Source organism: Thermobia domestica, chromosome 8 (assembly GCF_964235325.1).
Source record: "Thermobia domestica chromosome 8, izTheDome1.hap1.1, whole genome shotgun sequence".
Classification (NCBI taxonomy): Eukaryota; Metazoa; Arthropoda; class Insecta; order Zygentoma; family Lepismatidae; genus Thermobia; species Thermobia domestica.
The window spans coordinates 8252175-8267643 of NC_137461.1; the positions used below are offsets into that span (position 1 = coordinate 8252175).

The following is a 15469-nucleotide window of genomic DNA, read 5'->3' on the forward strand; positions in this document are numbered from 1 at the left end:
GAGTAACTGAATAGACTATTAAATATAATACATAAATAACACACAAAAATAGTGAAAGAAGTCAATTACTGGACCGCAACTCGAACCCGGGATGTCCGGCATACCATGCTGAAGCTTTCACCATTACGTCACCCAATCCGCTATCCAGAACAGTCGTTTACTCTGTCACTCCTTAATTTGGTGCTCTCCACTCAGATCATATGGCTTGACCAATCCAGTATCCATACATTGAGAACAACTTTTGACGGTGTAATTTCATATATATTAATGAACAGAGCAAACAACTGATTTAAACTTATTTTTACACACCAGATCCTCTGTAGGTGTAAATTCAATAACACATAAAGAGCGAAAACCTGAATGACTGGACCGCGACTAAAAGTGTTCTCAATATATGGACATTAGTTGTGCAATCATAGCAGAAATGTGGTCAGAATGGAGAGCACTGAGTTCAGGAGTGAGAGAGTGTGTGGCTGTTCGGAAAAGAGAATTTGGTGACGGGTAGTGGTTAATGCATCTGCAAGGTATATCGGAGATCCCGGATTCGTGTATCAGTGCAGTCATTCATTTTTTCACTCTTTGTGTATTATTGAATCCGCACCAACAGTAGATCTGGTGTGTATACATAAGTTTAAATCGGTTGTTTCTTTCTTTCATTAGTCTATCTATATACCTACCTACCTACCTATCTATTTATCTATCTATCTATCTATCTATCTATCTATCTATATATCTATATATATATATATATATATATATATATATATATATATATATATATATATATATATATATATATATACTAATGAGGTTGACAAAGTGCACTAATAATAAAGGCAATTAATAAGGTCCTAGGAAGTGTTGGCGATTATGAATGGATTGTTAGTTTCGAGTTTAGACTTGGATCCAAAGCTTAAAGTAGGACCCCAGCACATGAGCTCCCATCAGAAACCATATTTGGATCCTCTACACCAACGTCTACTATCTTAACCTTAATTGAGCTCCGATTCTGTTGGAAAATAAATTAGTTTCAAAGGGGCGTGCCAAATATTGTAAAAAATAGAAACAAGAAAAAATGGAAGAATATACTGTAATTGAAGGTTAAAAAATGTTAAATAAATATAGATCGTTTTCTAAATCATAATAATGTGAAACATTTGAGTTGTTTCCGCCTGCACATGCAGAAACCTGCTGCTTCCCACAGACTCAAGGAAACCATATATATATCTATCGCTTGAGTTTTGAAGTATAAATGTACAACCTGTTTGACACAGAAATAAAAAGTTTCTAAAATTGTGTTAATAGTCACACTTACCCTTATCATTTCTCGAACTCTTCCATAAATCAAGCACAGAGTCATAGAACAGCTCTTCTGATGTCACATTGTCTAAAAGTAACAAATGTATTATAAGTACTTTTTCTATTTATGGTATTAATCATCAAGTAATATTATGACAAATTAAAACGAAGCAAATTTAATTTAAAATTATGGTTTACTGCAAGGTAGTCTTCAATCTTTTGAGAATAACAAATTCATATCTTGATATGAAACAAGCATCAAAATTTGATTTCATAAACTAATTATGACCAGCCATTGTTGATCGTGGCTTTCTCTACTTAAGTATAATAAAAGTAACTTTAGGGGTCGTTCACATAATACGTAACGCTTTTTTGACAAATTTTTATCCCCTCCCTCCTCTTTTTTACACTTCGTAACGCAAGGGCTAACCCTTCCTTCTTTGTTACGTAACATTTTTTGAATTTTCTTTTTCACCAATTTTGCTTATTTTGGCGGTTATTACAATAAAAATCTATTTTTAATGGCAGTACTTTTCATTATACAATACTTGTATTCTGAATATATTTGTAGTGAACAACAAATTTTAGTGTATTTGTAGTATATTATCCCCCCCCCCCAACAAATCAAAGTATTAGAAAATGGTAGTAACGTAATACCCAACCGCATAAGGTTGTTTAATTAACCAGTCTTAGTTCTTCGAAACTGCATTCTGTCATTTTCTAAAAGAGATCGCACTCATCCTTTTAGGTTACCGATGATCGGCAAGGAGCAAATGCTGCCAGAAGATGAGGGTAAAACAGGATCTAAAGAATTGATGTCAACCTCTTCTTCCGGGATACAGAATGTTTCATATATTTGAAGTTCGCCAGTGTCAACGATGCAAAGAAGTTCTGTTCTTCGTCGACCACAGATTCGAAGTGGCTGCACACGTGAAAGAGCAGGAACATATTGCTTGGGAAGAAGATTGCAAGCATCTTCTTTGGAGTTTGAACTTCAGTTTACCCGTTTCTAAATTCTTCTTGTCCTAAATCGGTGCCAGAATGTTAATAAACTCGATTTCTTCACAAATATTCAAATTCAAAAATGAAAAAAGTCAATACGAGATGAATATCCAACGAATTAGGCTTTTAATATCTTATTTTGCTCTGCAAATCGTGAATCGTTCCGTCGCGCAAAATATTATTTCACGAAAAAGAGTTTCTTCTGTTCCGCATGCGAAACCCCTTCGAAGAAAAGAGTGGATAATGATTCAAATCAAAAGTGTTAAATAATAATCTGAGAAATAGCGATACGAGTGGGAAGGCAAGGGTATTTTCAAGCAATGGTTACGATCGGTAACAACCATTTCCAGAAAAGCGTGTGTTGTAAATGCAATGCGGCAATAGCAACAAAATGTAGTTTTATTGTATTGTAATAAACGCAGGATTCGTCACCACTAATGCTGGTGTCTAGTAGCATCTTCGAATCCTTTCTGCATGATTCAATTTATATAGGCTATATATTCGCAATTTCCCAAAGCAATAGAAATATTTATTTATTTATTTATAAGAAAGAACTGAAGAACGTAACGAAGACGTAAACCCCTTCCTCGAGCCTTGTTGCACTTCGAAACGTGAGGCTGAACCCCCTGCCCCCTTATTACACCATATCAATTCGTACTTGTAGTTTATATCTTACACTATAAATAATATATATATAATAATGTTAAAAGAGAATAAATAAATAATAATATATCTTGATTAAATAAAGTCTCAAGTCTGTAATCTGCTGAGTTTGAAACGTATTTTCTATCCATTAACTCTAAAGAAGCACTTACGTTGCTTGCTAAAAGTGTGGTAATAATCCTTTATTTTCTTGGTAAAGGCTGCTTGTGCGTCAGCGTCATCTGGAAATAAAATTTAGAAATAAAAATATCATTGCATTTTTGAGATTTTATTTATTTTCAACAAAATGGAAAGCATGTTTAATTACTTAAGCAAAAGACAAAGAAAATACAAAATTCTTATTAATATCTCAGTATATATCGTACATAGAACAAAGAAACTGTACATTGGGCACAAAGAATCAAAATTTAATGTATTGATATTGTTATTGTGAACAATAGGTATATAAAGCAAACCCTATCATATACACTCTCGACTTTCAATAGATCATTATTCAATAACACATGCAGACAAGAAAACGCTTTCCAAGTTGGAAGTTTTTCGAGTTTAGGAGTAAATTTGAATCTCGCACATTCAATATACGAGGGAGACTCCGAAAATAAGCTTCCCTCTCGTTTTCCTTCCAGAAAAACGAACAGTAGTGGGGGAAACAAGAGAGCGGTTGCACGCGCAACACACCCAGACACAAGTGTGTATCGCTCGCCCGCGATCCTGCTGATGGTACCGTCGCAGTACCTGCGCAAATCAAAGAGGAGTCTCTCAATATGAGCCTGGTAGCTATTGACAGAAGGTGCGTTTTGATGTCGTGATCAAAGGAGGAAGTTCGAGCGGTTGTCCGCTATGAATGGGCATGTGTCGTATCAGGAGCAGAAATCCATAACCGCCTCGTGGAAGTCTATGAGCCTAATGTGATGTTGCAACTCTTAGGGGGGAGCGCCTTGACCATCCACTATACAGTCCTGATCTCGCACCTAGTGACTTCTATCTGTATCCGGCTTTGAAGAAGATTTTCTGCGGCAGGCGCTTTGGAAACAATGCTGAAGTCACAGAAGCTGTTCGACGCTTTTTCCGTATGCAGAGCCATGAAATTTTCCTGGAAGGTTTTTTTGAAGTTTGTAAACCGGTATGACAAATGTCTCAATGCACGTGATACTTATGTGGATAAATAAAGGTATGTCTGATCTTTAATGTAACATGCTATTCTTGATCTTGCATCCTCACCTCTGGCCACAGTCTCCTACGGAAACTTATTTTCGGACTCCCCGTCGTATAAATACTGATAGGATTCAAGAATAAAACTATTTCTAAGGAACATATGAACAGTAAACTTGTCTGTGAGAGAGGAACATGATTTCAAACCTTACCTATTGCACTTAAGTACGAATGCCATAGAGAAAGAATCCATTTCACTAACATCTCACGAATCATTTTCACATCTGCAAATAATAATTTTAATTTATTATTCTGTGTTTGCTACAGAAGCCTCCATTTTGTAGTAAACAATAATCATAATCATAATCATAATTTATTGCATCCGTTCATCGTCATACAACGAAATTGGACATGTCATTTATATATATATACCAGTATACATAAACATACACACTATTATTACATATAGATTATTATGGTTTCACTAATTTACTTACTATACATTTAATTTTACGTATACGAATTATTTTCTACATATTCTTCAACCGAGTAAAAGCAATGTTCTATCAAGTACCTTTTCAGTTTGGATCTAAAGCTATTGACAGAGACCTGATTTTTTATACATGATGGAAGTAGATTGTATAATAGAGTACCTTTGTGCGTAACTGATTTATTGTATATATTTGACCTATGTGCATGCAAGTGAATGTCGTCTTTACTTCTTGTGTTATAACTGTGAATTTCTTTGTTAACAATAAATTCACTACTATGTTTTTTCAAATACATTAATATTTCGAACAAATACATTGAGGGAAGAGTCATTATTCCAAGTTCCTTAAAAATATTTCTGCAAGAAGAGTTCCATTTTACTCCTGCAAGTATTCTTACTACTTTCTTCTGTAGCCTAAAGATAGCAATACTTTTAGGTGCATTTCCCCAGAACATCAAGCCACATTTTATTGTAGAATGAAAATTTGAGTAATATATACACTTAGCTGTTTTTACATTAATCTTATCTCTTACACATCTAATTGCATAGCATAGTTTGCTTAGCTTACTTCTTACCTGTTCTATATGTGGTTCCCAGTTGAAATTATTAGATATTTTAACTCCGAGAAAGGTAGCAGTTTCTACATATTTAACTGTTTTATTATTTATTTTTATTATTGCATTGGCTTGATTACTTTTACCATTGTTAAAATTTAAGGCACATGTTTTATTTACATTAATGATTAGGTCATTTTTATTCATCCAACTTGAAAGTTGGTTCATTGCCGTTTGGCAGTTTGAAGATAATTCACATTCATCTTTCCCACTAACTATTATGTTTGTATCATCTGCATATAAAGTCACACATGAACTATTAATATTTTCAGAAAGATCATTTATATAAAGAAGAAAGAGAAGTGGTCCTAGAATTGATCCTGTGGTACTCCACGATTAATAGTTTCTTCACTTGACACACATTTTTGAAGTTTATTTTTAACTATTCCTGTGATTTCAGTTACTTGTTTCCGATCTTTAAGGTATGATTCAAACCATTTATTTGCTAAGCCTCTAATACCATAGCATCTAAGTTTTTCTAGCAATATATGATGATTTACTAAATCGAAGGCTTTTGTTAGATCTAAAAATATTCCTATAGATAATTTTTTCTCATCCAGTAACTTTCTGCAGTTTTCTAGAAAATGAAAAATTGCTGTCTCAGTAGATTTACCTTTCAAGAAACCATGTTGTGTGTTGGTTATAATAGAATATTTATTAATGAAATCCATAACCCGATTGAACATTATTTTTTCCAGAATTTTACCTATGATGGGTAGCAATGATATCGGTCTATAGTTTTCTAGTTCATTGAGTTTACCTTTTTTGTGCAAAGGTTTAACTTTAGCAATCTTTAGTTTATCAGGAAAGGTTCCTGTGGCGATTGAAATATTTGAGAGATAACATAATGGTTTAACTATATATTTGTAACAACTTTTTACTAAATTGTTAGATAATTCGTCCAACCCAGCCGAATTCGAATTTTTCATTTGTTTTATTATGATGATTATTTCACTCTCTGTTACTGGTTTCAAGAATATAGATTTATCACATTTTTTAATTTTAAGTTCCGATAAGTTAGTTTTACTAGTTCCTTTGTTTTTAATAAGAGTTTGCCCTACATTTGTGAAATATTTATTAAAAGACGTTGCTATGTCCTTTGGATTTGTCATGTTCACGCCCTCATAAATTATGCTATTTATATGGGTACTACATATTTGCATGTTGAGCTCTTCTTTAATTATTTTCCACATTGCCTTTGTTTTATTGTGTGATTGAAGAATTTTTCTACTGTTATAATTTTGTTTCGCTATCTTCAACAATTTTTTATAACTAGTTTTGTGTTGTCTGTAAATTAATTCATTCATCCCGGTAGGATAACGCTTCCTAGTTTTATTTAGTTGTATGTTTACCATGTTTGCTTTTAAGATTTCAGGCGTAATCCATTTTATTTTTTTTCTTCTTTATTTTACTAAAATTATTTTTTATTGGAAATGTTACTTCAAAACTATGTTTTACAGTATCATATATTTTCCCACATACGTCATTCACATCGGTTAGTTCATAAATATCATCCCACGTCTCCAAGCTAAGTAAATAAACAAAATAATTAATATTATTTGAACTAAAACATCTCGTTATTATAGGTGTTTCATTGTGTTTCTCTATAGTTGCAGGTGTTTGTTTTAAAATGTTTACTTTTACAATTTGCGCTTCATGATCTGAAAAACCTGTATTTATAACTTCTGAATCATAATTCATGACTAATGGATTTACTAAAATCTGGTCAATGTTAGATACTGAGTGTTTTGTTATTCTTGTAGGTAATTTAATTGTGGGATTTAAGTTGTATGTTTGAAGTAAAGATTCAAAGCTTTCATTGAGTTTTTCACTTAGAAAATTTACATTCAAATCACCTACATAATTTTATCAATGTATTGCATGCAGTGATAAGATTCAGAAAGAAATATAGGTAAAAAGCTAATACTCATCGCAAAACCAGGTTATTTTTCTAAGAAGCGCCTTAGGAAATCCCTCTTTCAATCTTCAGCTTAGAAAACAGTTCGAAGTGGATTTAAAATATAGGGGAGAAAAATGGATAAGTAAAAATGATTTAAAATACAGGTTGAGTCAGAATTATGTGAAAAATTCGAAGCCCCATGCCTGACAGACTCACATTGGAGCACAGACGAGTGGTTACAAGCTTAATGGAAGTTGTGCAGTCGATGTCCATGCTTTCATGAAGTGCGTTCATGCTTTGCAGAACGATTTCCAGACCTACGGCCACCAACTCGTTTAACAATTTACCGCATTTACCAGAAGTTTGTAGCAACTGAGTCAGTAGCAGACAATTATCGCAGAGATGCGAGGCGACCTACAACTGGAAAAAGTGAATTAAACATTTCTAAAGTGCAAGAGGCCATACTATGGAGTTCAATAAAATGACCAGTAGTTGTAGTCTTGAAACAGGGATTCCACAGCAGACAGTGAACCGAATTTTATCCAAGAAACTTGGCATGCAACTATTTACCTAGAAATGGTTGAAACTCGGCAGAAACAGGTACGAGTAAAATGCTGTGAGATTCTAGCTAAAATGTCACGGATGCAACCGGGTACTTAGTCTAATGATTGTCAGTGCTGAATCTACCTTTCATACCGGTGGTTATCTTAATTGTCATAACACAACTTCCTATGGTACTGAAAAGTCAGTTATCGTTATCGTATAAACATGCAATCCGCAAAGGTAAATGTGTGTTGTGCAGTAACCGCTACTCTTGTAATTGGCCTATTTTTCTTTAGAACCATAACAGTGACTACAGATGACTACTTGCAAATGCTGCGAGAGTTAGCCATTGATAACATGCCCCTACAACTTAGACGAAAACGTTATTTTCAACATCATGGTGCACCGCCTCATTTTGCTCGTGTTGTTCGCGCTTATCTTGAAAAAACGTTCCCAAATCGTTGGAGAGATCGCGGCGGACCGGATCTGGCATCCCCAATCTCCGGATTTGTCACCCTGCGACTTCTGGTTATGGGGTATGATAAAGGAGCGTGTGTATAGCACAAAAGTGAGACATCGAAGAACTCAAGGACAGAATAAAAGATGTAATATCCAACATATCCCCCGATATGTGTAAAAAAAAAAATTGAAATGAAATCTTTGAGTTTTACGTCCCACGCTTATGCCGGTTAGGCTAAAGGAGACAGTGATGATGAGAATGAATGAAATTGTGGAATGAATAAAGTGGAAGGAAACGGGAGAACCCCGAGAAAACCCACGTACACGGTGTTTGTCCACCACAAAGTTTACTTGGCTGGGGCTAGGATATTACCCTAAGCACCAGAGGTGAACGCTCTACCACTGAGCCACCTCGCCCCCCTCCCGATATGTGTGTTCGGGCACTAAATTGTACTGTTGAACGTTGGTTTATGTGCATTAATCATGCTGATGAGCAAGCTGAGACTGTATAACGAAACATCTGACTAAATGCTTTCTCTCAAATAGTATTCACATAATTTTGACTCATCCTGTATATGAAGCACACGACTTCTTGTCAAAAATAAACACATGTTAATGGGTACTCACTTGTCACTGTTCACTGTTGTTCACTGTTTTTTTTTTCCTTTCAACCTGCGGAAATATGTGATAAAAAGATCGCTCCAAATCGCATTTAAGTCTAGTCTACCTAAATTGAGTGCAGGTTTCTCTTTATGAATAAGCTTTTCTAATTTTGCGTTCAGTCATCGCTTTTGCTCTCTCTATCAAACGTGAATTAGTAATGCTCCGGTTATTGCCATCCGAAAGTGTTACGTAGAAAAATAATATGTTTTTGCGGTGAGTATTAGCTTTTTACCTATATTTCTTTCTAATAAACATTTATATTTAAATGATCTCCAATTAGGTTATAATTGAAAGTCATGACGTTGTATTCCTTACCACTTTGAATATTTGTTTTTCTCTTACAATTTTTTATCTTTTGTCATGAAACGATAACTGAAAGTTGTATATTTGCTAATAAATTATAATTTTGATAATTATTAATTCATATTGAATGATAGGAACTAGAGATTGGATGTTTAGGCATTGAAACCTAGAAAATAGACAGGCAAATATGTACTTAGAATTTAAAAAATAGACAGTAAAATTTAACTCGAAATAATGAAGATAAATACAATTATCAATTACTCAATACAGTTAAAAAATAAATTCAAGTCATAGACAATGTTCAAAGAATATAGGAACATACTTGTTTGTTAATATATTCTTTTACTGTATATATAAAAGCGAAGTTTGAATGTGTTCCATGTATATTTGGAAATACATTCTTTACAGCACTTTATCACTACACATAACAGTCTAAATTTTATTCACTTTATCAGTACACCCAACAATTCCAGTTTAACAGTTATTTAGACAGGAATAGACGAAATAGCCAAAACAGACAAAATAAAATTATCTTAAACTGAAACTATAACCTCGCATATACACTTTAAAACATTATTTTTTATAATATCTTTCATATTAAAAGAAAGGCATTTTGCCTAATATCCAGTCTCTAATAATAACAGAACAAGTAGATTAGCTTACCATATAATTGAGAATTCAGTTCTGTCCATACAAAATCTATGTAATCCCAGTCGTCGTATTCTAAAAAAGGTGATTTATTGTTAGGGGATTTAAAATTGTATTTAAATTTTAAAATGTAATTTTACTACGTAAATTTTTAAAAAGAAATATCTATATTTATATTGTTTTATTTATTTATTATTTTACTTCAGAGAAAAGAAACTTTGATAAATTAGTAAGTTAAAATTCACATCGTTCTCATATTTTAATGAATGAAAACTATAAATAAAATCAACAGTGTTTAGATCACGCAACTTTGTTATAAAAAAACAAACAGTTGTATCAAAATATGAAGAAATATTTTGATTTCAACAAATGTCGTACGTTGACCTGCAGATAGTTGCAACAAACTAACGACAGTACTGAAGTTAAACTGAACGCATTTAGGTAAGTAATTTATAGTTTTCATTCTTTCGTAAATTAGCTTTATATTTCAAAATTTATTTGTTTAAATTAGTGTTATTCTTCTAAATATGTAGAAATACAGGAATATACATATTTATCGTTTTGATTGCAATTGTGTGTATCACGAATGATTATGTTAACATATCAATTTTGGAAAGTATAACAATTCCCGTTGACAAAAATATATTTATAAATTTAAAATATATAAATAAGCTTAAGTTTAAATAGATTTTTTTCTTCAGCATAGAGATCATAATAATTTCCTATCGGTGGTGTATTTTGTGGGCTACCCGGCCTACCGGCGGTAGCCCTAGAGCATTACAAAATAAAGTTATTATAATATAAACTAAATTATATTGATATTTTTATAATTTAGTATTTTCTTTCAATGATACAAATTTCTGAGAACTGTATGTATTTAGAAACATCCACTAACTTCTTTGCATACAGTCTGGCTCACTTCCTCAAGAGGTCTTCGATACGACAACGCAGCAGAAACCTCTAATTATTCTACTGAAGCAAGAATTGTGTAGTTATCAGTGCATTCCCATTCGCTCCACCTTCACTCATAGCGTACGAACGGGCTGCCAGATAACACCAGTTGCCTCTAGAGAAATCGGTTTTTTGGGCGTGAGTGGAGAGTAAAGTACGAATAATGACAGTGCATTTTGGGGTCTCTAGGAATTGCCTTAGACATCCTGAGCCTCAAAATTTTATGTTTTACAATATTTTGAAAATAGTTAGCGTAGCTATTATATATACTTGTTTCATTATTTCCGTTACGTTGCAAAGGCTCTTACAGACTGAGGTTTCTTCGCTGCTAATCGCCTATTTCAGCGTTCTTTATTACTCGGACAGCTTCCATTTATTCTGGTGAATAGGGTTACTAACTATCCAAAGCGAAATGTAGGAATATTTCATGCAACAAATCAAGGTAAAAATGTACGATCGCTTTTCCGTAATACTACTAAGATAAGTTTTGCTAGTAAAGAGAAAATCATATTTATCTAGTTGCTGAAAGTGAAGTGTGTTGTAAGGTTTTTCTTATTTTGAAGAATGTATAATAATGTGGACACTAAACCTGAATAATAATAATAATAATAATAATAATAATAATAATAATAATAATAATAATAATAATAATAATAATAATAATAATAAAGCAAACGCTAAAAATATAGGCGGGTTGCGCGCGCACCTTACAGCTCGTTGTTGTCAACTCTCCCTTGTCATGTGCCACCTCCTTCCCCTCCTGTTGCAGAAGTAAGCAGACGACAGCCGTTTACCTAGCCACAGCTCAAAGCCTGCGTTCTGCAGTAACCAATCTTCATCACGCGCGCGAAACATGAAACCTTGACAGTGACTGAGCAAGACAAATGTAAATGTGGCAAGTGCATAGGTTGCTAGTTGGCTGTTGCTCTCTCCACCCACTTTTTGTTGCGCACGCAACCCGCCTATATTTTTGGCGTTTGCTTTAATAATAATAATAATAATAATAATAATAATAATAATAATAATAATAATAATAATAATAATAATAATAATAATAATAATAATGAACAGGTGTTATGAAGGTTAGTGGTAGCCCAATTGTTGACATTAATAATTTATTTATTAATATTAATTAATGCCTTAAGTGTTTATTATAAAACGGGAAATATTATTTAGATTAAAAGATGTTATCAAAATAAACTTTAGTACATTTTATTTTTATGATTTTCAAACACATTTATTCCGATATTTTAAAGATAAAAGTAAAATCACGTATTTTCATGCTTACCGTTGTTATATTTGAAGGAAACTTGAGCACTTGTCCAAACTTGGAGCATTTTCTTTACAAGTAAAGTGCGTACGATTTTTTCATCTAGAATGGAATAATTACGTATTAAAGTTTTCCTCTCTTAATCAAAGGAAACATATTGAACATATGCACTAGCAACAGCATCATAATACAAGAGAGCTATACACAATATAACATATACGAGGGACGTCCAATCTAGACAGGAAGGGAGGAGTGAAGGATAATGACGTCTAACACGCACGCCAAGACCACTGTGGAGGAACCCCGCTGCGCACTTTAAGGTCAATCGTAGCAACAGAGTGGCTGTGAGTAGAATGTTTGTGTTACGCCGCGAACAATGGATTTGCAGAAGTTGCAGCACCGCTCGGATGCAGCTATCCCAAGACTTGTTGGACTTCTTTGAGGAGAAACAGGACAAATTCCTGGTTCAAGTGATGACAAGGAACAAACCTGTCGGACAACGAGTTCCAAAAGGCTGTTTCCCATATACAGGGTGTCTACTAAAATTCCAAAATTAAATTTCGTGACTTTTTCGTGACCTTTTCTTTGCCAAATCATAAAATTTCGTAACATTTTCAAGAACGAATTTGGGTGCGAATTAGGCCGAATTTTCATCCATGCGGTAGAAAAGTACTTTGCTTGCGATTTGGTAGCGTCTAAACCCGACCATAGGCATTTTTGGTTGAGAATGTTGACGTTTTATAAAACAAAGTTTTCCCATCTGTACTTACATTTGTACAGTTTTAAAAAAAAATCGTGACCCCAAAGCTAAATTTCGTGACGTTTTCGTGACTTTCATGACCTTTTTCCGATTTCGTGACTTTTTTGTGACTTTCATGATCTTTTTCTGATTTCGTGACTTTTTCGTGACATTCGTGACTTTCGTGACCAATAGACACCCTGATATACCACTGTTTTCCAGTGGTTTGCAGGCCAGAAACTATACTTTCTTTCGGATTTCTTCGCTGCCCACAACGTGGCGACGGTGCATAGACCTCCATGGGGATAACATCGAAAAACAGGGATAACCAAGTGAGTCTATCTGCATTCCTTCCTGTCTAGGTACATAACTTATTGGACGCCGTCTATATTATACAGACTTCTATGCTGATCTAGTGGCTACCGCAAGCATTTGATTCACGGAGTCCTGGGGTCGATTCCCGCTGGGCGAGTCTGGAGCTTTGAACGCATTAAATGGCTCGAATTCCACTTAAAAGTGTAGTTCCACCGTCTCGTACGGCCTCGTTGCTGAAAGGGGCTCTAGATTATAATTAAATTAAGCAATATACACTATTGTACATATTAAGGAACAACTGAAAATATTCCAAGCATCAGTTTAGCTCCAATCAATTCAGTAAATATCGTTAAGAAAATTTACAAATCATCTGAAGATCTACCTTTATCTTCCCATCATCTTCGATGTGAACGATACTCAATACCCTTGCTACTATCCTATATCAAAGTACTAAACCATATACAACTTGCTTATAGCTCACATGCAAACGACATATCATGTTCATCTAAGAAATAGTAATAGCCGTAAGATAAACATAAATACTGCGTTCATAGCAAGCGGAAATAACAACTGTATTGTGGAAAAGCATTCCACGAAGTTTCATAAATAATAAGTGCAATACGTAAAAGCAAAATGTTCTCTATTATGTTAAACTTAATGACACAGTTTTCCTCTATATACGAAGCGTATCCGGAAAGTAAGTACCGTTTTGGAAAATTACTAAAATAGGTTTATTCAAACCAAATTTATTTTTACATGAAAGAGCACACCTTAAACTATTTTTCGACATAGATTCTACCAATCAGCTTGTCCAAACCTTCCTCAAAGAAACATCCCGCCAGTGAAGACAGCCACAACTCCACAGCGTTTTATGCGTCATCGTCACTTTCAAAGCGCTTACGCACTTTTGTACCATGCCACAATTCATTGCATTTTCACCATAAGTTAGAGTAATTTTTCGGCCCGAGCCCATTCCAGCCCAAATGTACCTAAGCCCGACCCAGCCCGGGCCTGAAACGTTTTGAAAATTTTCGGCCCGAGCCCGGCCTGGCCCGATAAGTTTTTTTTTTAATTCTTGGTCCAAGCCTCGCTCGGGCCCGATAAATTTCAAAAGTTTCGTTTTGTAACATTTTTCATGGGCACACTTCAACGTTTGCCTTTATTCTAATTATTGTTTAACGAAAGTCAATAATTATTAAAGAGAATTGCAATTAATTGGTCCCAGCTCGGCCCGACCTGAAAAGAAATCAGTGTCGGCCCGCCTAAGCCCGGCCCGTGCAGGTTTCTACCGTAAGTCTCTACAATTTGATTATGAATTTCAGCCGGCAAAAAGTTCCTTGCGTTCAAAGCTAGATAATAGAACGAACGGGTTTAGCAATTGTTGCATTGTAAACGATCACAGGACACAGTACACTCGCGACAACACAACCATACTGGCGTCACTGGAGAGGCAGCGCATGCGCGGAGTGCCGACACTAGCGCGGCGATGGCGTTCCAACAAAACGGTGCGTACTTGCCGGACACTAGCGGGATGTTGCGTTGAAGAAGGTTTGTACAAGTTAGTCAGCATTTTTGACAAGTGTTTTAACATTGGTGGTAACTATCTCGAAAAATAGTTTAAGGTGTGCTCTTTCATGTAAAAATAAATTTGGCTTGAACAAACCTGTTGTCACATGCATACATTTTCTTAATGAACTAATGGATTCAATTAATTATCTTGTCACATGCATACATTTTCTTAATGAACTAATGGATTCAATTAATTATCTTGTCACATCCATACATTTTCTTAATGAACAATGGATTCAATTAATTATCTTGTCACATGCATACATTTTCTTAATGAACTAAGGGATTCAATTAATTATCTTATTGAGACGAACGCCTCACTTCAGACGAGAGGCTGCTTAAGAAATAGTCCTACAGGTAAACGTGAGAACCACTCTTCTTCCCTTTCACACCAAAGACATAACACTTACCATTCAGCTACAAGGGAACACAACATGAATTGGAGAAATATTAAGATTATGATACATTTGAAAATGTACCTATTATTGACAGAAACATGATATTTTCTATCAACGAAACACAATAAAATAAAACTGAGGTCTAACAATATGACTAGAGAAAAAAAATACCGTGAAAGCATTTAAAAAGTTACCTCAGTCAGTGTAACTTCTCACTCAAGAAGCCTTTATAAATTGTCAGTCGAATGTTTGCTTACCTTCTATATTTTCAATTTTTCTGTTTAATATCTCCTTGATTTCGTTAACAAACATTGATTGCTTTTCTTTGTTGTCTGAAATTTTAAAAATTTCCATGTTAGTGCAAAACATAAACATACATTTATCTTGGTAAACAATAAAACGTTATAGTTTTCAAAAGTATATTGTACTGAAATAAATTGTGAAACCATATAAAATTGATCATAACGTTAGCAAAGAAACTTAATAATCAT

At 34.2% G+C, this 15469-nt stretch overlaps 1 protein-coding gene across 1 annotated transcript in view; it reads right to left on the reverse strand.

The window, feature by feature from the left end:
* Positions 1-15469, reverse strand: part of LOC145692677 (uncharacterized) — a 1521027-nt gene that overhangs the window by 43075 nt on the left and 1462483 nt on the right. The window contains exons 418-423 of the mRNA XM_081768059.1: positions 15236-15310; positions 11976-12059; positions 9752-9811; positions 4329-4400; positions 3117-3185; positions 1316-1387 (exon numbers count right to left, since the gene is read on the reverse strand). Of these exons, the coding sequence (XP_081624185.1) occupies positions 1316-1387; positions 3117-3185; positions 4329-4400; positions 9752-9811; positions 11976-12059; positions 15236-15310 (432 nt within the window). The remainder of the gene's footprint in view (positions 1-1315; positions 1388-3116; positions 3186-4328; positions 4401-9751; positions 9812-11975; positions 12060-15235; positions 15311-15469) is intronic.